This window comes from Citrus sinensis, chromosome 6 (assembly GCF_022201045.2).
Source record: "Citrus sinensis cultivar Valencia sweet orange chromosome 6, DVS_A1.0, whole genome shotgun sequence".
NCBI classification, from domain to species: Eukaryota; Viridiplantae; Streptophyta; class Magnoliopsida; order Sapindales; family Rutaceae; genus Citrus; species Citrus sinensis.
The window spans coordinates 8,908,569-8,929,072 of NC_068561.1; the positions used below are offsets into that span (position 1 = coordinate 8,908,569).

Consider the following 20,504-nt stretch of genomic DNA (forward strand, 5'->3'; position numbering starts at 1 on the left):
CATCATTTTATGTTGAATCGCTGTTCATAAATCGCTGCCAACAGCAAGCCACAAAACGATTCAATTCAAAGCATAAAACTGATTTAATTTAACTAATAATCTGTACAAGTACACGTGTTAAAGAAAATCAATAGATTTGAATATTATAAAGCAATTAAGACATTTACATGAATAGTACACAAAAATCACCAAAAAAAAAAATCCTAACTGATCACTCGAGCTCGTCAAGTTTAATCTCATATTGTTCCCCAGAAGAGAGGATTTTCACACCAACCATACCCTTTTGCCATTCGGTAGTCCCCACCAATATCAGCCGTTGAGCATTTATCCGTGCAGCCCGTTTGAACACCCTAAAAGAAAGATTGATAAAATACCGGAAAGATTGATCAAGTAACTTGTAAATGTTTCACAATAGAAAGATGGAGCTTGATACCATTTTAGCGGTTTGCTTTCCAAGACTAAATCAACACTTTGGCCTTTCCCTCTTAATGTGGTAGCAACCATAGAAGCTGCTCCTTGAAGATTATGATCCAAGGCGCACACAATGTTCTCCACCTGGTGGTTAAGTGGTGGTAGAAGACCCTTCTCCTTGAGCAACTGAAAATGTAAGACAAAAGTAAAATAAACCCTCTTCCCCAATGTTAAAAACTAGTAAACAATTTCTCATTCCACAATTTGCTTGACAAATTCCATCATAAAAAAACTGAATTACTTATTCGATCCATCGAATGAACATGTTGGAGGCCACTAATTTTTAGCAAGAGAACATTACTTCATCCACCAAGGAATACAATAACTTTTCAAGCACATACAGCCAGATTGGTCAATCAATAGACAACAATTTCTTATTTCTAGTTATATAAAAATGTAGAGAGGATAGGCAAAATCTATCTCAAATTAATTTTTAACCTTTTACTTTGCTGAGATTCAAACTCAGGTGAATCAATGGACAACATTTGACTAAACATTGAATCACAAAATCAAATAAAACACCCTTAACCACTAGGCATATAAATAGAGATGAATAAGAAGTCATCAGCACCAATGATAATTTGAGAGGCATCATTTTAAATTGTCCCCTTAATTGAAAGTGCAACCTTTATTACTAAAGATCTAAATGTTACAGAAAGATATGTAAGATATGGCTTTGCAGTGCATCACAATGCCACAATATGTTAATAAGCATCATTAGAAAGCTACATCGCGAAAATGATATACCAACGTAGAATCTATTGCTAGCACTAGTGGGTAATGCCAATGCTAGATAACTCCAACATAGTTAGATAGCAAATCTTGGAATATGTGCACCATGTTCTGCTTCTATATAAAAATATCAAAGTATTTTTCACTAATGGAGCTGATCACGTGCGCGAAGTCGCACATCTTATAGTGTGCAGCTGCGCACCTGATCACACTTATTTTCACTAAATATGAACTTTAGCCATTACAAAAAGTGAAAGGATAAGTTGTGAAAGAAAGGAAAAGAAAGAGAACGGCAGTTGAATTGTTTTAGGAAGCTAGTGGCAATATTGGTTGAATGTTATATCTTTGATCAGTTACTAAAATAAGGAAACAGTTTAAAATATTTTTCCACCTCATAATGTCAACTAAGATGCAAGGACAAAAACAATATTTAATTGCTCAGTAATATAATATTTTAAGTCATTTTCTTCTTTCAAATTTTGCCACCTACAACCAGAATGCTTTATGGAGTTTTAATGGATTGGTTTAAATCCCTTTTTCCTTGTCAATATAAAGAATCTAAACAAGAGATGATTGTAACCCACCAAATTTTCCTTCATTCCAATACTATCTGATCCAAACAACCATTTTTTTAAGAAGTTTTCTTTATTTTGACATAACAGGATTTAAAATAGTGATTATGTGTAGAAAACTTCTTCACTTACTTCTAAAATGACAGCATCACCAAATCCAAAGCCACAAGCTGGAATGTCATCACCACCAAAAGTGGAGAGTAACTGATCATAACGTCCACCCCCACAAATTGCTCTCAACTTTCCGTCCCTGTCAAAACACTGTCAAGGATTTTTTAAGTCATAAGCAAGGTAAGAAGACAATTCCAATTTCTATTTCTATCAATAGACGATGGCTGATACTTTAAAAAGAAAAAATTTAGTTTGATCATTACTTCTATCAACAGAGGACAATTGATAGGCGAAAAGAAAATTACAAATTTTAATTTGGATGATATTTAGCTATACTTCACCTAAATAATGCACTTGTGTATGTAGATTTCTATATCCTTGAATCCATTAAGGTCTCCAACTTCAAAATTTTTTTGGAATAAGTATGGTCATCAGTCATGTTCTCAGATTTAAGATCCTGAAACAGAAATATGCCAACCAAAAGCAACCTTGATATGGATAACATCAATGCCATAGTTGGGGGTAGCTTAGGAAGGTGCATCATCCCCACCAGCACAGCATGATACAAGTAGACATGAGTGATGTATTTAACTTTAACTTGTATTAAAGTGTACACATATAGATTAAAGAAGAGAGAGTCAGCCCAGTACACAAGTGGTTGGTGAATGGTGGTCATGTATTCATGCGAAATTGAGTTCGAGTACTTTGAGTTTGATAAGAATGCGAAACACGCACGTATACAAAGATTAAAGAAGAGAGACCATTTCCCACATCTAACCTCAAAAACAATACCAGTGTAGTAGGCAAGACCACGAACCACAGATGCATCAAACTGAATCCAATCAGAATAACCAAACTTTTCCGCAAGTGAGAATAGTAGTTTCAAATCAGCGACAGCTTCCCCTGCGCCCCCAAGTATCTCTGGATTCACAGAAACATTACATGCAAATACAAATTAGAATTACACCAGTATTCCTTTGTATGTCAGAACTCATACATCTATAAAGAATGAATAGAAGATCGTCATGATCTAAAGAACCAAACATTTGTGAAAGCATCATGAGAATCCTCAACAAACATTCAACAATGTTTCTCAGTTTTCACTCTCGATTACACACGGTAAATTTTACAGTATGGTTGGCATCTTGTAATTTCTAATTTTTTGAACAACAACTATAATGATAATACCATATCATTATAAATTGATTACCAGTCGGTAGTTGTACGTGGCGTTGTTACACCAGATCTATAACAGAACAAAGTCTGTCCTTAGGGCCAACAGCCCGCAAGTTCTGGTTTCCAGCCGATATACACTTATCCGTCAAATACCAAAAATCGAAAATCATATTTGAAAACAGTTTTTCACGATACCACCCGAAAACACGGCACTCTTGGCCTTCAAAGAGGGTGAACGTTGTGAGAAAACAATTTCATTTTAAAAATCGATTTTGGAGGATAAAACAGGACTTTTCTAATTCACAGGATCCTTAGGCTTAAGGAAAGTGTAGAACATACTCAGTTTAGAAAATTAGAGGTGAGCGTATCATTATTAACTCAAATAATTTCTTTGATTCCTAGAAGAAAGAAGATGTTTAGATAAACATAATGTAAAGAAAACTTGAAAATATATTCTAAATTAACTCCCGCCTTACAAAAGGATAGACAGATCCTTATATAGAGATCTCGAGGAAGGAAAGATAAGGTGGGACCCTTATCTTTTACAAAAGTAAAATAATTAAAGCACAACACGCCAAACTTTAAAAGAAAAAGCATAAAAAGCAAAAGGCAAACTTTAGACAAGACAGGACCCTTGTCTAATTATTAAAGCAAACTTTAAAAAAGCAAAAGCGAAAGATTCTCATGCGTGTCTGCAATCATGGAGTGGATGGGTAGTGTGATGAAGACACATCACCAGTATCTTTCTCATATTGACGTTTGGCACCACAGATTTGTCTGTTATCAAGATAAGCTTTAGCTAGCAGATAAGCTTCTTCATCAGCGTTAGTCATTTCTTTTGGAGCTGATGGAGCAGAAGAGTCTGGTTCTGTGACAGTATAATGAGAAATTTTAGTATGGAGGAGAAGAGAGTGAAAATCTTCCCATGAATCCTGAGCGTCTTGGAATAAGACGTTAGTATAATCAGGACGTTGTTCCATGACAAGGATTCCTTGAGGACTTGAACTGGAACCCGAAGTACAGGTTCGTGTCTTTGGGACAATTTCCAAGGTGTGTGATGGTCCAACAGAGGTGTGGTGGATGTTTGTGTCAGGTGGCTGAACATTATTGAGTTGCATTAGGTATGAATTGAGAACAAAGGTGACAGATGTATCATGGATGAGGGTATAAAGATGGGGATAAGTTTTCCATTCATAGGCCATATCTTGTGTCCAGAATTCTCTAGTTTCTGGATGCTGGAAGTAAGGTCTATGAACGATGAAGACTGTAGTGAACATGTCGGCTTCTTGTTCTGGCATCTTGTCTAATCCGTGAAAAGTACACAGATTTTTGAGTTACTTTCGCCACTACGTGAGTGGGGAATACCATTCAAGGAGAGTCCACAAAAGGTCTGGGGAGAATTCAAGAATGGTGAGATGGCAGAGAACTGGTTGGATAGGGAAGACCAGTTTTGTAGCATACAAGGTAGTAAGGCACCACATGTACTATAACTCATCTTCGCAGATGGTTAAGGAAGAGAGGGCTAGACCTGTGAGAAACAGGTTTTCCATACAGAGGGAAGGAAAACGATCAGGCTTTTTGCTTTGAACATTGAAAAAATACCGATAAAGAAATTTCTTTGCAAAGTCTTGGATCTAGTAGGCTGAATGAAAAGAAATATTCATGGAGAAAGTTTTCTGGTTGAGAACTTTGAAAGGAAGTTGACTGTTCATGACTACAAGTGGGATGGTGTGAATGGAGAAAATAAGTGAGGGTTTATTAATAGCCAGACGTGTAAGGAAGTCTGGGATGAGGTTCTATTCGCCTTTTATGTGTTGGACAGTAAAATAATATTTAGCAAATCAGTTTTTGAGGCTGAGCAGCTGTTTGTCAGGGAGCAGCTTATTTTTAAAGTCAAAGATTCTAGGAAAAGAGTTGTCCATATTGATAAGGAATTTAAACTATCTTTTCAAACACCTGACACCAAACCTGCTTCAGACACTTCACAACTTTCCTACACTGCTATGATCACAGCAGTTCAGACTGGTCAAGAAAAGAAACTTCCCATTCATGGTTTCTCATCAGAAGGGTATCCAATATATCCAGATAAAATCAATGGTCATTTTCTATGGGATGTTCCTGAAGCCCATATGTGCAATCCAAATTGTCCTTGCTTAGATGATACGGATGTTGATGACGAATTGGAAGTCATGAGGAGAAAGAAAAAGAAGAAAAAATCCTCTCCTCCAAAATCATCTTGCAAATCCTTCCCTCCACAACCTCCTCCGGATCCCAAACCTCCTGTCCACCCACTAAGATCACGCCTCATGTTTTCAAATCAATCTTATGAGGAATCATTCCCTCCACTTGAAAAACAGACAGACACACAAACCAGAGTTATCTCAAAACCTTTTGTTCAATCCCCAGTTACAGCCTCTTGACAACCTGAAGAGCCAAAACAATATGAAGTTGTTTTAAATTGGCAAACCAAAAATGCCAATGCTCAGAATCAAACTCTTCAACAACTCGGTAAGAAAATTGATCGAGTTGCCAGTCAAGTCTCTCAGACTGAAACTAAAGTTGATTCAATCAGCAATCGTTTTGATCAGATGTACATCTATCTACAAGATCGTATCTCTGAACTAGACGCCGATCTCAGATGAATGATCAGCAACCACATCTGGGGACCAAAGTTTAATAAAAAATAAGCCGAGATTAGAAAGCTCAAAGCTGAATTAACAAGAATTGATGCTAAAAAGACTCGACCTTCCCTTTTTACTCAAACACAAACCCCACTAGTACCTCCTCCGATCTTTGAAACTTATGCACCTTTATACACACCATCCAAACCTCAACAACCTGTTTACAATCAGTTCTTTGGATTCTCACACCTTCAACTAACCCCTCAACCAAAGACATCGTCACCCAAAAAATCAAGATCCAAAGTCAAGATCTCCGAACCAAAGTCAAAGGTCACTTCATCTTCATCTGTTCCTTCGGTTCTACCAGAAGATTCACCAAAAGCTACTCCTGAACCTCCCAAAAAAGACAGGCCCAATGGATCAGTATCATTATCATACTGTCCAAAACACATCTTCTGACTCCTCTGAGCTAGAAACAGTCTATGAATCAAATTCATCAAAATCCAACCCGTCTTCCTCTTCTTCATCCACAAACTCAGTTGGTACCTCCACTGACTCTGAATCCGAATATGCTGACATTACAAGCATATTCATGGCCACCAAAACTAAAGATCCAAGTACTTCAACTGCCACACCTATTGTTGAAGGTAGTTCTTCTGATGCTGAAAATAAAGCATCTCCAACAGAACCAGAGCCATCAATGCCTCCACCAGTTCCTGATCACTCAACAAAACCATCTTCAGCATCTTGGTTCACATTTGATGACATTCCCCGTCATAGATGGCCTGCTCGACTTCAAGAATTTGCCGCATGGATTGACCTCCAAGGAACCAAACTTAATACTCAACCTCAAGCTGTTCTCCATGAATTCATGGCTCGATCAACGGGTTCTTTACGTGATTGGTTAGAAAGCTTGGGAGAATACCGTCAGCTCCAATTCATGCAATCTCCAATTGGCACAGCCCTTAATATCATTCATGAACAATTCATCAGTGAAAAAACTGTTTCCACTGGTGCCGACAGAAAAGAGTCTCTGTCCAACCAAAAAGAAGAAACATTTTTAGAAACACTTCCATAGAAAATCATCCTCCAAAAAATCTCTCCGATATTTCAGAAAAAAGGATGCTTCCCAGTACAGAAAGAAAAAGCACAACCGATGTTTCATTTGCAAGAAACGTGGTCACTTTGCTCGAAACTATCCTCACAAGTCTGCTAAGATGGAGATGTGTATACCCTTCTCCATCTTGTCCTTCACTATTTCAAAAAGCCATGACAAAAATCATCAGTCCTATCCTTCATCATGCTTTGGTTCACATTGATGATATCTTATTATTTTCCTCTGACCATGAGAGCCACCTGAAGCTCCTTTTGGATTTATTTCATATTGTGCAGGAATACGGAATCATGCTTTCTGAAAAAAAAAAGTAGCATAGCAAATGAATCAATTAACTTTCTTGGCATGGTGATTAAAGATGGCCATTATCAACCTAGTCCACACATTGCAACTGAATTATTAAAGTTTCCGGACTCACATCTTAACAAAAAGCAGATCCAACAATTCCTCAAGATTGTTAATTATGTTCGTGATTTCATCCCTAAAGTTGCAATCCACACAAGCCAGCTGTCTCGCTTGCTCAGAAAACAATGCCCTCCATGGGGACCAGCACAAATAGAAGATGTCCGACAACTAAAGGTGATAGCCCAGTCACCTCCTCTCCGAATTCCCACAACTGGACAACGCATCTTACAGACTGATGCCAGTGATGATTACTGAAGTGCTATTCTTCTTGAAGAGGTAAATGGTGTACGTCACTTCTGTGCACATGCAAGCGGACAATTCAAAAACTCTAAAAAGAATTACCATGCGATCTACAAAGAAATTTTGGCGGTCAAGTATAGAAGCAAAAAGTTTGAATTTCATCTAATCAGCCATAAATTCCTTATCAACATGGACAACTCCTCTTTTCTTAAAATCTTTAACTTTAAAAATAAGCTGCTCCCTGACAAACTGTTGCTCAACCTAAAAAACTGGTTTGCTAAATATGATTTTACTATCCAACACATAAAAAGCAAACAGAACCTCATCCCAGACTTCCTTACACATCCGGCTATAAATAAACCCTCACATTTCCTCCATTCACACCATCCTAGTTATAGCCATGAACCGTCAACTTCCTTTTAAAGCTCTCAACCAGAGAACTTTCCCCATGAACATTCTTTTTCATTCAGCCCACCAAATCCAGGACTTTGCAAAGAAATTCCTTTACCGATATTTCTTCAATGTTCAAAGCAAAAAGCCTGATCGTTTTCTTTACCTCTGTATGAAAAACTTGTTTCTCACAGGTCTTACCCTCTCTTCCTTAACCATCTGCGAAGATGAGTTATGGTACATGTGGTGCCTCACCACCTTGTATGCTACAAAACTGGTCTTCTCTATCCAACCAGTTCTCCGCCATCTCACCACTCCTGAATTCTCTCCAGACCTTCTGTGGACTCTCCTTGAATGGTATTCCCCACTCATATAGTGGCGAAAGCAACTAAAAAATATGTGTACTTTTCACGGATTAGACAAGATGCCAGAACAAGAAGCCGACATGTTCACTACAGTCTTCATCGTTCATAGACCTTACTTCCAGCACCCAGAAACAAGAGACTTCTGAACACAAGATATGGCCTATAAATGAAAAACTTATCCCCATTCTTATACCATTATCCATGATACATCTGTCACCTCTGCTCTCAAGTCATACCTAATGGAACTCAACAATGTTCAGCCACCTGACACAAACATCCATCACATACCTTGAAAATTGTCCCAAAGACACGAACTTGTACTCCAGGTTCCAGTTCAAGTCCTCAAGGAATCCTTGTCATGGAATAACATCCTGATTATACTAACGTCTTATTCCAAGACGCTCAGGATTCATGTGAAGATTTTCACTCTCTTATCCTCCATACTGAAAATTTCCATTACACTGTCACAGAACCAGACTCTCCTGCTCCATCGGCTTCAAAAAAAATGACTAACGCTGATGAAGAAGCCTATCTGCAAGCTGAAGCTTATCCTGATAACAGACAAATCCGTCGTGCCAAACGCCACTATGAGAAAGACACTGGTGATGTGTCTCCAGTCACCTGACACAAGCATCCATCACATACCTTGAAAATTGTCCCAAAGACACGAACTTGTACTCCAGGTTCCAGTTCAAGTCCTCAAGGAATCCTTGTCATGGAATAACATCCTAATTATACTAACGTCTTATTCCAAGACGCTCAGGATTCATGTGAAGATTTTCACTCTCTTCTCCTCCATACTGAAAATTTCCATTACACTGTCACAGAACCAGACTCTCCTGCTCCATCGGCTCCAAAAGAAATGACTAACGCTGATGAAGAAGCCTATCTGCAAGCTGAAGCTTATCCTGATAACAGACAAATCCGTCGTGCCAAACGCCACTATGAGAAAGACACTGGTGATGTGTCTCCATCACATTACCCATCGACTCCATGATTGCAAACACGCATGAGAATCTTTCGCTTTTGCTTTTTTAAAGTTTGCTTTAATAATTAGACAAGGATCCTGTCTTGTCTAAAGTTTGCCTTATGCTTTTTATGCTTTTTCTTTTTAAGTTTGGCGTGGTGTTCTTTAATCATTCTGCATTTGTAAAAGATAAGTCTCACATTCTCTCTCCTTCCTCGAGATCTCTATATAAGGATCTCTCTATCTTTTTGTAAGGCAGGAGTTAATTTGGAATATATTTTCAAATTTTCTTTACATTATGTTTATCTAAACATCTTTCTTCTAGGAATCAAAGAAATTATTTGAGTTAATAATGATACGCTCACCTCTAATTTCCTAAACTGAGTATGCTCTGCACTTTCCTTAAGCCTAAGGATCCCGTGCATCAGAAATGTCCTGTTTTATCCTCCAAAACCGATTTTTAAAATGAAATTGTTTTCTCACAACGTTCACCCTCTTTGAAGGCCAAGAGTGCCATGTTTTCGGGTGGTATCGTGAAAAACTATTTTCAAATATGATTTTTAATTTTTGGTATTTGAAAGATAAGTGTATATCGGCTGGAGAGCAGAACTTACGGGCTATTGACCTTAAGGACAGACTTTGTTCTGATATAGATCTGGTGTAACAACGCCAAGTACAACTACTGACTGGTATTAGAGCCAAGCAAACCGCAAAGGTGGTATCATTAGTAATGTCAAATAATATTATTTGATTTCCTAGAAGAAGATTACACAACTATGGAAACATCTTCATCTTCAATTTCATCATCCTCCTCTCATATTTCTCTTTCCTCTACTCTCTCTTCCAAAATCATGTTCCAAACATCTAGCCTCCAAAATTAAAAACCTTGTTGAATATTCCTATATTCCTGAGTCTGCCCAAATTAATGAATCTCAATTTCCCGTTATGATCCCTTACAACCTCTATAAACAAAAAACTTCTTTCACCAGAAGTATCGGAACCTTAATCTCCACCAAAAGACCACTCCCCAAAGAATATATTCAGTCTTCTAGACTGGATCAGTCTGCTTTACAAGCCTCTCAGAGTGAGCAGTATGTCACTTTAGAAATATCCTTAGATCTCGTAGCAAAGTGGAAACGAGAAGGGTATACACATCTCCATCTTGGTGGTGTTAGATTGATTGCTGAAGGTTTAGGGTATACCACAAGTAAAGATTTCATGAGACATTCTTGTCGAAACACTTAAGCATGTTCTCTGACCAGAATGTGTGATACAGAATGAAATAATCTCTAGGAATCAAAACTTCTGTAGTTGCTATTACATCACTTCACACAAATCAAAATATACTAATATGAACAATTTGTTGGACCAATGAAAACTTGCGTTTGGGGGTGATGCACGGCCTGGGCAGGGCCATTTTGGGACAAGGCAGGCCGGGCAGGGCTGTTGTGGGCTGGGGCAGGGCGGTTTTGGGTCTGGACAGGTCGGATTTAGGGGCAGATGGCCAGGAAGAGGGGTTACCGGGGAGAAAGGGAGCGGTTATGACCGGAATGCAGCTAGGCAAGGGATTTCAGCCCAATATGGGGCTGGGCAAGGAGAATTTTGGGCTGGGTCTTTGGGATTTGCGGAAGCTGGAGTAGATTCGGGAGGTTGGACACCTTTAATGGCGCGAAATTGGGCGGGGCTGACTCAATTTGGAGCAGATTTTGGGGTAAGGAAACTAAAAATGCCCATTTTCGAAGTTGAGGATGCTTATGGATCAATGTATAGGATAGAGCGCTATTTCGCCATCAATGGACTCTCAGAAAGGGAAAAACTTATGGCGGTAGCATTATGTTTGGAGGGAAAGGCCCTTGCGTGGTTTCAATGGCGGGAACAACAACCATTGAGGCCGTGGGGTGAATTTAAAGACCTGTTGTTGGAGAGGTTTCGATCCACTCAAGAGGAAAATTTGCATGAACTGTTTTTTGTCCTAATCCAGGAGAGAACGGTCATGGAGTATAGGGAGAAGTTTGAGTTGCTATCGGGGCGGCTAGGGGTAATCCCAGAGGCGGTATTGGAAGGGAATTTTATGAAAGGACTAAAGCCATAAATTCGAGCCTTACTATGCTTGCTAAGGCCAAAAGGATTAGGGAAGGCAATGGAGTTGGCACAAATGATTGAGGATAAGAACACAACAGAACAGGTTAATAGAAGCAATTCAATCAGTTTTTTATACCAAAACGGCACACCATTGGTAGGACAGAAAACCCACACCTTGGGATTTCAGCGAGAGTTCCAAAGCACACTACCGGGACGCCAGAAAACCCAAATAATGGGGTTACAGAGAGATTCCCAAAGGGTTCGGGTTAGTGGGGCACGACTTGGGATGACTTTTAAACGCCTCACAGAAACGGAGACTCAAGACAAGAGGGCGAAAGGGTTGTGTTTTCGATGCGATGAGAAATTTTCACCGAGGCATTGATGTAAGGACAAATCACTACAAGTCCTGACTGTGTGTGCTGAGGAGGAAGACAGGGAAGAAGCCGAGGAAGAAGAGGCAACAATTTCCTAGATTTCACCTTGAGGACAAAGCGTCTTTTTGCGAGGGAAGTAATGTTGGACCAATGAAAACTTGTGTTAAGCACAAATATAAAAGGGCAGGGGCAATTTAGTAATTTTAGGGGCAGGGGTAGTTTAGTAATTTTATTATTAATTAGGGTTCAAGTATAAATAAGAGATTAAGGAGTCATTTATGGTTTATATTGAGTTTTGTCTAGTGTTAGGAGTAATTAGGAGTTTGGGAGAGATTGACCTACCTCTCGAATTGTAGGTCAAGATTGTTCTTTCTTTTGATTTAATCAATAAAATTAGCCCTAATTTAGCCCCAAGTCCTATCACAATTCTAATCGAAGAGCAAAAAGACAGAGTGATCATAGCTATTGTAAGGTTATGACACACTTTAATTAGGGAAGAGCAATTATTAGCTGCATTAAAAAAAAAAAAAGTACATGATACTAATCAGAGTAACATATAGTATCATGTACTTTTTTTGACCAAGAGGAATACATGAAAGGGCAATACCACTTACCGTTTGCTACAAAACCATTATGTATGCCAAGACAACAGTGCAGATTACTTGAAATTAACTCCAAATGTAGGTCTAACACATATAGTAGATTTGACCTTTTCTTTTATACCTTACCCCTCAGGAAAAATGAAAACAAACTTTTACATAACAAAATACAGTAATATACTATTTCTGAAACAATATATCAAAACCAACCTTCCAACTCTGTCAATGACTTTATGGAAAGAACTCGTAATAGCTCCTCAATGGCCGCTTCTGACATCCCAGCAGACTTTAAATCATTCTTAATCACATCAAGTGGTAGCTTTTCAATCTGCGCCCCAATAACACCAACGCCATTCAAAATTTTGAAAATAATAATAAATATAAACCATTATTCATTCACAGAATACATGTACAGTTATTTAGAGTGAGCAGCCACATTGGTGTTGCATCAAACAGTCATACAGAAAAATCAAGCACTATGATGTGCAGCAAGTTACAAGAGTATGTCAATGACATAGAAACAAAGAACAAATTGCGTCCAGAATAAGCAACCTTAAGCAACTTACCTTATCAATGATGATGCAAACCTTGCCAAACAAGTGTTCAGGTATAGAGTGGCACCTCAGAACTTCTTGTAAAACCTGTATAGAGAAAGAGAACAATCAAGAACCTATGCTATGGAAAAATGGTCACTTTACAATAGAGTTGAGTCTCACAGACATTCTAATTTAAAGCCTCTTCAATAATGAGTATAATTTGACTGATCCCAAAGCCAAGAAATCACATAATAACATAGAGAAAGTAATGCGCCTCCTAATAGAATCCACAGCAGAAACTCAAGCACTTGCTGAATTCTGCAATGTTTAACTACTCTAACTTACTCAAGGGGAGAATGAAGCAGTGCTAGTTAAAGATAAAAAGAATGTCCTAATACGACTCTACTTACCTAAGCCTCGTACAGATTGACTCATGCTCAGCGAGCAAAAGGGGATTTTTCCAATGGCACGCGCAATCTCAACTTTGAAGAAGACCCCTAAAACTCTAAACCCTTTAAAACAGCCAAACAGATTTCTTGCCCTGCTTTTGTAGTAATAAACAGTTGTCATCTGTTGAAAACTAGGGGAATACCTGTGTTTTAAAAATTCATTGTTAACTCTCCTACATTTCCATATTAATCTTGATAACACCAAAAGGAAAAATAGTAATAAAGGGCATATTTGTTACAGTACTAGCAATTCGATGAGTCTTCTTCGCAAAAAAAGAAGCCCTTTTATTATTATTCATTGTTAATAAAGCAACTAAATGAAATTTGTTTTTAATCGGTTTTGGTTCTTCTTTAGTACTAAAATTGAATTGACTAAAAGAACAAATCTCTGGAGTTTGAGCAGCAGAAGCTGACAGCTAACTTTAATGTAGGAAACAGTTGTAGGCTAGAGAACATAGTAAAGCAAATCATTGCAGTATATTCAAGAGTCGTGAAACATATATGAGAGTACAAAACGTTGTGAAACAAGAACTCAGAGAAACACAAGGAATGGGTAAACATACGGAAGAGTCCGTGCTGAAAGAAGAAATATTTGCACCTTTCGACTAGAAATTCTAAATCCAACATCTGATGCGGTTATTCCAATTCGCTTGAAGAAAGTGATGATCGAAGAAATAAGTTCTGCTTCTGCCTATAATAAAAAAGAAAAATTATATGCTTGAAGAGAAAATGAATGAACATGAAGACTATAATTCAGCTATCATATGAATTATAACATGCAACCCTGCTCAAGAATACCAACAAATAATAGATTTACACAAAAGGAGGGGAGAGAGCATGACCATGTTCACAACTGAATGTAAGGTGCTCACACTCATATGAATGATTTTGGTGTTAAAGTGTTGAAAATTATTGAGTTTGGGCAACTACTATCACTGCTTCTATGACAGATGAAAATGTTTTGGGCTAAAATATACAAATGTTATTCAGCTATTTTGCAGAAATGTTGGTTCAAAATAGCGCTTCTCAAGTCATAAGACTCAGATCATTGATTGAACAACATTGCATTCAAGCACATAGTTCTAGACCATTACCGAAAATTGTACGGATTGAGTGACTTCGGTCAGAAGTAAAAAATGAGAGCGTCTAAGACCTAGAGAGCGCGTGAGGAGGATAGCTGCTTAAGAATGTGACATTTTAGACTCTTAAAATGTTAAAAGGATTATGCTCCAGTTGAGGAGATTACAACTTCCAGTATTCCTCAACTATAGATAGAGAGGACATAAAAGTCATGCTCATACAGATAATTTCAAACAGAATTAGAATAGCTCAAAACTTGTGAAAGAATGTCTATTTGAACTTGGTGGGACATACCGTCACTGCAGGTACACCAATAATATCCATATTCCACTGATAATGTTCACGACGCCGTCCCCTTGTCATTCTCTCATATCGCCAGCACTGTCCTACAGCAAACCATTTCAATGGCAGTGATACAGATTTTCTGGACCAAAAAAAACACGGGGATCAAATTGTGGCATCCATACCTGGATACAAAAGTCGTGAAGTAAATAACTAGTTGAAAACCTATAACATTTTAAATCTGAACATCAAAATACAGCTGTACCCTTTTTGTATCACCAGCCTTGCCAAAGATGGAGTGAGCTCAGGCCTCAATGCAACACGACGATTTCCCCTATCTTCAAAACAATATAACTGCAAGGACAACCAGAAAAAAAATGCTCCCCACTATCAAGATTCTAGGATGTTGCAAATATTTTAACATAGATCCTACTACGGCAACACGTAAAGGAAATGCCATAAAAAAGATTGGGGTTTAATTGGCAAAAAGAACCTGGTCTCGAATTTCCTCTCCAGCTTTTCTAATAAAGAGGGCCTCCGACTCTAACACCGGAAAATCAACCTCTTCAAAACCAAAAAGCCGCGAAACCTTTTGAAAAAAAAAACTGACTTTCATTTTCATGGAAAAAAGAAAAAAAGAAAAATGTTTAAATAGAGAAAGAAGAGAGCCGTAACCTAACCTCCTGAAAATTGTGAAAGAGCCAGTTACGAAGTCGCATGTCCTCAGGCGGAAAGTCACGGGTTCCCTTGGGAGGATTGACATCGATTTTCTGAAGGTCGTCGGAGACCGGAGACGGAGAGAGGGACCGGGCACCGGACCTGCCGCCATTTTGGTTGGATGCGGAGGAAAGAGCACAGAGGCTTCTAGGGTTTAGTAAGTACTCTTTAGGGACTGTGAATTTGCGAGGAAAGAGAGAGGAGTTGGATAAGAATAGAGGTTTCATGTAAAAGCTGAGTGACGAGTGAATCGCAGGCATTGCTGTTGTCTGAGTTCGACGAGAACGGTTCATGCACAATTGAATTAAGAGTTTGGAGTTTCATTGGGCCGAGACGATGGGCCAGGGTTCAATTAGAAAAATTGACGCGTCTTGATTGCAAAATGGACCGAATTTGAACCCTTTACTATATCATAACTCGAAAGAACGTGATACTTGAACCCTTTGTTTATGTCACTAGCACTATTAGGGGTGGGCAAATTTGGTTTGGATCGGTTTGAGACATATTCTCAAACCGATCCAAACTTATCGGTTTGAAATATTTTCAAACCGATATCAATCTAAAATTTTTTTAAACCGAACCGGAATCGGTTTGGATTCTCAATTTGAATTTATTAGCTAAAATTCCACTTCTTTTATATTATTTTACCTAAATTATTTATTATTTTTTTGTGTTCGTAATTCAAATTAATACCTCTTTTATATTATTCATATCTACTTTGATATCTACATAACAATTCAAAGATACATCCACATAAATTTACAGCATAATACATCGTAATAAAGAAGTTCTTAACATGTTTATTCAAAAGGGTAATTTTTAGAAACCTCCCCTGAGGTTTGGGCTTGTTGCAAGTAGATGGCGAGAATTTATTTATTTGTAAAAAACCTCCTACCGTCAGTTAACTTTAACATTGACCGTTAGTTGACTGCGCAAAGACAATATTACCCTTAACAACAGTTTGTAGACGGAAATAACTAAAAAAAAATTAAAATTGTTGGCTATTTTATCCTCTTTAAATTATTGATATTTTCTTAAAGTTCCTACAAGAAAGATAAAATTAAAAAATTGAAAAATCATCTTTAAATTATTGATATTTTCTTAAAGTTCCTACAAAAAAGATAAAATTAAAAACTTGAAAATGAAATAGTTATAATCTTTACCTATGATATTGTAAATCTTTAGAATTGACAAGGATAAAATTGTCAAAAAATAGGGTTTGTGCTTTTCGCGCCAACAATTTTAATTTTTTTTTTAGTTATTTCCGTCTATAAACTGTTGTTAAGGGCAATATTGGCTTTGCACAGTCAACTAACGGTCAATGTTAAAGTTAACTGACGGTATGGGGTTTTTTACAAATAAATAAATTCTCGCCATCTACTTGCAACAAGCCCAAACTTCAGGGGAGGTTTTTAAAAATTACCCTTATTCAAAACAAATTCACAAAATTAAAATAAACTTGAACAACATTTGACAATTAAAATATTGTGCATCTTGTCCGTCAAAACTTATGGCGCAATTACTTTTGATTTGTCAAAATCTGCATAAAATGATAAATATAATTAGTTAGATTACTTAACTTAGAATATAATGTAATTATATCATATTTCTGGATTGGATCGGTTTGAATTGGTTTGGAATCCTTCCAAATCGAAATCCAAACCGAGTGATGTCGGTTTGCAATCCAATAAACCGAAACTAGTTTTTTTACTAATGAAACCGATTCAAATGGTCGGTTTGGATCGGTTCGGTTAAAATATGCCCACCCCTAAGCACTATTCTTTCCAATCAACCCCTTATATTTCCAAATTACCCTATTCTCCCTTATTCCCTCACACCAATTTACAGCAGCCTGATATTGAGCCTGACAGCTTTTCCAACAACTTTTTTTACTTACATTATTATATTAATTATATGAATTATTATATTAATTTTATAAAATACATGCCCAAACTGATATTGAGCCCGATAACTTTTCCAACAACTTTTTTTTTAATACTAATTACACATCAAATTTTTAGCACTTACATTATTACATTAATTCTATGAAATACATGTCCAAACTGATATTGAGCCCGACAGCTTTTCCAACAACTTTTTTTTATTACTAATTACACATCAGATTTTTAGCACTTACATTATTACATTAATTCTATGAATTATTACATTAATTCTATGAAATACATATTCAAACTGATATTGAGCCCGACAATTTTTCCAACAACTTTTTTTTAATACTAATTACACATCAGATTTTTTGGACTTACATTATTACATTAATTCTATGAAATACATGCCCAAACTGATATTGAGCCCGACAACTTTTCCAACAACTTTTTTTTTAATACTAATTACACATCAGATTTTTAGGACTTACATTATTACATTAATTCTATGAATTATTACATTAATTCTATGAAATACATGCCTAAACTAATATTGAGTCCGACAACTTTTCCAATAACTTTTTTTTAATACTAATTACACATCAGATTTTTTAGACTTAATTATTACATTAATTCTATGAAATATATGCCCAAACATATGACCCTCATAGAGGAGTGATGTCTCTGCTCCACTCACATTTCGCAAGGAAAAAAGACTTACAAATTAACTTCACATAATTTTTTACTTAATTTAGAGACGTTGAATCTATGGGGACTCGAACCACTACCCTCATAGTCCTTCTTAACTTTGAGAGTAGTGGTTTACCATTGGGCTATAGCCCAAGTGGTTAGCTTTTCTAACAATTTACATCTCTTTAACAGGAACCTGCCAAGGCTATAAAGGTCGGAAAAGGAAAATATTTTTTTAAGCTTGATGTTTGAGAGGCTGAGTTTGCTTTGGTAATCCAAATCATAAAAGGATTTATCTGAAATAGCAAACTCAGAGTAAGAAGCACATAAGCATCAAGTACTTTAAGGTTTTGGATTCCTAAAATAATGAGCAAGCATTTGAGTGTAAGACAATCTCTCAAATAAAGCTTAAAGAGTGTCAAACTCACAATAAGATTTAGTATCAAGTAACGATTCAGTGTTTAAAGAGGGAGGAAATAAAAATATTGAAAAATAATGTTTACCTTTAAATATTTTCTTATCTTTAATTAAGGCAGTTCTATAAATAAAATGGATTAAGTCAAAAGTAGGAAATGTTGAGATATATTAAGGGAGTCAAATATCAATGCTCATTTTAGACCTATAATTTTGTAAAGGTCCAGTATGTTTAAGATTAATAACTCAATACAATATGAAAGTAGGTAATGATCTCAGCTCAGTGAGTCATTTCTTCAGTAATTAATTGTTCAGATCAATCCCAGATTGGACCACAGTAAAATTCACAATGCAATAACAACTCCAGAATCTAACAACAAACTGTAACAACACCCGAAAATAAATTAAAAAAAACCAATAAAGAAAGAAGAAGTTTAGAAGTCAAGGCATGCTTTGAACGCACTATAAGAACAGATTATGGCCCTTCAAGACAATTTCTAGGTGCAACAAGGGTAACTAGATATACTCTATTCTTCCAAGATGCAATGGCAATCTATTATAACAATGCATTTGGAATACAATTAGCTTGAACAATTTATTAAAAATCAATGGAAACATTTTTTATGAGTATTATGTAGGAGAAGAATAAAATATGAATGATTCCATTCCAATCAATTCTATCACTGCTCATTCTATACACAAAAAACCGACCATGATTTCCTAATTTTAACAAAAAAAAATCAGCAACTGCCTAATAGAATGAGCAGAATGAGTTTTGAAACTATTCTAGCTCTTACATTAACCCATCTTCTCTAATTGCTGCTGCATTTACTACCACCAAGAACTTGTCAGACGTGTCAAAAATAAAGCCCTTTGATGGAGACCATTTGAAGTGTTGGCAAGGTAAAATTTATGAAATTGTCAACACGCACAATTTGGCTGACTACCCATCATTATCTCCTAAAAAGAAAACTGTGAATATTATAACAATAAAATGAAAACTTGGACTGCAAATAACAAGGTCTACAAGTATGCAATTTTAAATGTCTTAAAACCTTTATGATATGAAATTTGGAACATGTTTAGTAACAATGTATTATAGAGGAAGCTAGATCCCACCAATACTTTATTGGTGACTTTTTGCATTTTATGATAGTAGAAAATAAACCTGTTACAAATCAAATCCATGACTTATATTGTTAGTTGATAACCTCAAAATTAAGAGTATTATACTTCCTGTAAGATTTTTTTTTGTTGTTTGCTTAATTAAGAAGGTTCTAGAATCATGGAATGACTACATCAAAACTATGAAGCATAAGAAGAAACCTATGAGCCTTGAAGATGTAATTATGCATATTAAGATTGAAAAGTATAATAAGCTTACAGATATGCCCAGAGATCGTCAATCTAATGCAAATGCAATTAAGGCCAAGCCTTAACGTGATTAAAGACTGAGTAATCCCAACAAGAAGTATCTGAATAAAGGTAAAAATTATATTGCTAAAAAGAAATGTCACTACCACATTTGTGGAAAAATTAGACACTATGCCTATCAATGCAGAAATGAAGCTCAGAGTAAAATAGGCAACAATAATTCTTCTAAAGCCAACTTAGCTGAAAAAGACAACATTATTATCATTGTGGTTGTCTCCGTAGTGAACATGATTACTAAAAACGAAGATTGCGTGATTGATTCTGAAGCCATTAAGCATACCTATGGTGCAAGAAGTTAATTTTTTTATTATACTTTAATAAAGAAAGGAAAATAATTTATTTTTCCTTAGTGATTCTTGGTCTACATCGATCTTGGGCAAGAGAAAAATTCTTTTCAATCTTACTCCTAGAAAAACCCTCTCACTTAAAAATTTTCTCCATGTTCCAAAAATTCAATACAACTTGATATTTAGTTTTATATTAGGTAAGGTTACGGTTAAAGTGAATTTTGAGGGTGATAAATTGTAATGAAAAAAAAATGGGGTATTTGTTGGGAATGGTTATTGTTCTAGTGATCTCTTCAAGCTCAATGTACCTAATATTGTTACTAGTACAAATGTCTCTTCTTGCGCTTATATTAATTCTTATGTTTATATAATTGACTCTAATGATTTATGGCATGGTAGACTTGGTCATGTGAATCTTTATATTAAGAAAACTAGAGAACTTTGATTACTGTCTAAATCTTTTCAAATGGCAAATGCGATGTGTGTGGGTAATCTGAATCCACGAAGAAG

The 20,504-nt window shown here is 36.4% G+C and overlaps 1 protein-coding gene across 1 annotated transcript; it reads right to left on the reverse strand.

Moving 5' to 3' along the window:
- Positions 1-59: 59 nt before the first annotated feature.
- LOC102617736 (histidine--tRNA ligase, chloroplastic/mitochondrial) lies at positions 60-15,567 on the reverse strand. Its single transcript, XM_006491649.4, has 11 exons — positions 15,247-15,567; positions 15,060-15,155; positions 14,832-14,920; positions 14,579-14,708; positions 13,803-13,895; positions 12,786-12,860; positions 12,430-12,547; positions 2,665-2,807; positions 1,908-2,036; positions 434-597; positions 60-350 (listed from the first exon to the last, which is right to left on the reverse strand). The coding sequence occupies exons 1-11, from the start codon at positions 15,541-15,543 to the stop codon at positions 212-214; spliced, it is 1,473 nt and encodes a 490-aa protein (XP_006491712.2). The 5' UTR covers positions 15,544-15,567; the 3' UTR covers positions 60-211.
- Positions 15,568-20,504: the final 4,937 nt, after the last annotated feature.

Coding starts and splice junctions, on each gene's coding strand:
- LOC102617736 (XM_006491649.4), bottom strand. CDS start 15,543: ATGCCTGCGATTCACTCGTCACTCAGCTTTTACATGAAACCTCTATTC. Junction 2,037..2,664: donor ACACTGGTATTGTTTTTGAG/GTTAGATGTGGG, acceptor AATCCTTGACAG/TGTTTTGACAGGGACGGAAA. Junction 598..1,907: donor GTGATGCTGTCATTTTAGAA/GTAAGTGAAGAA, acceptor TTACATTTTCAG/TTGCTCAAGGAGAAGGGTCT.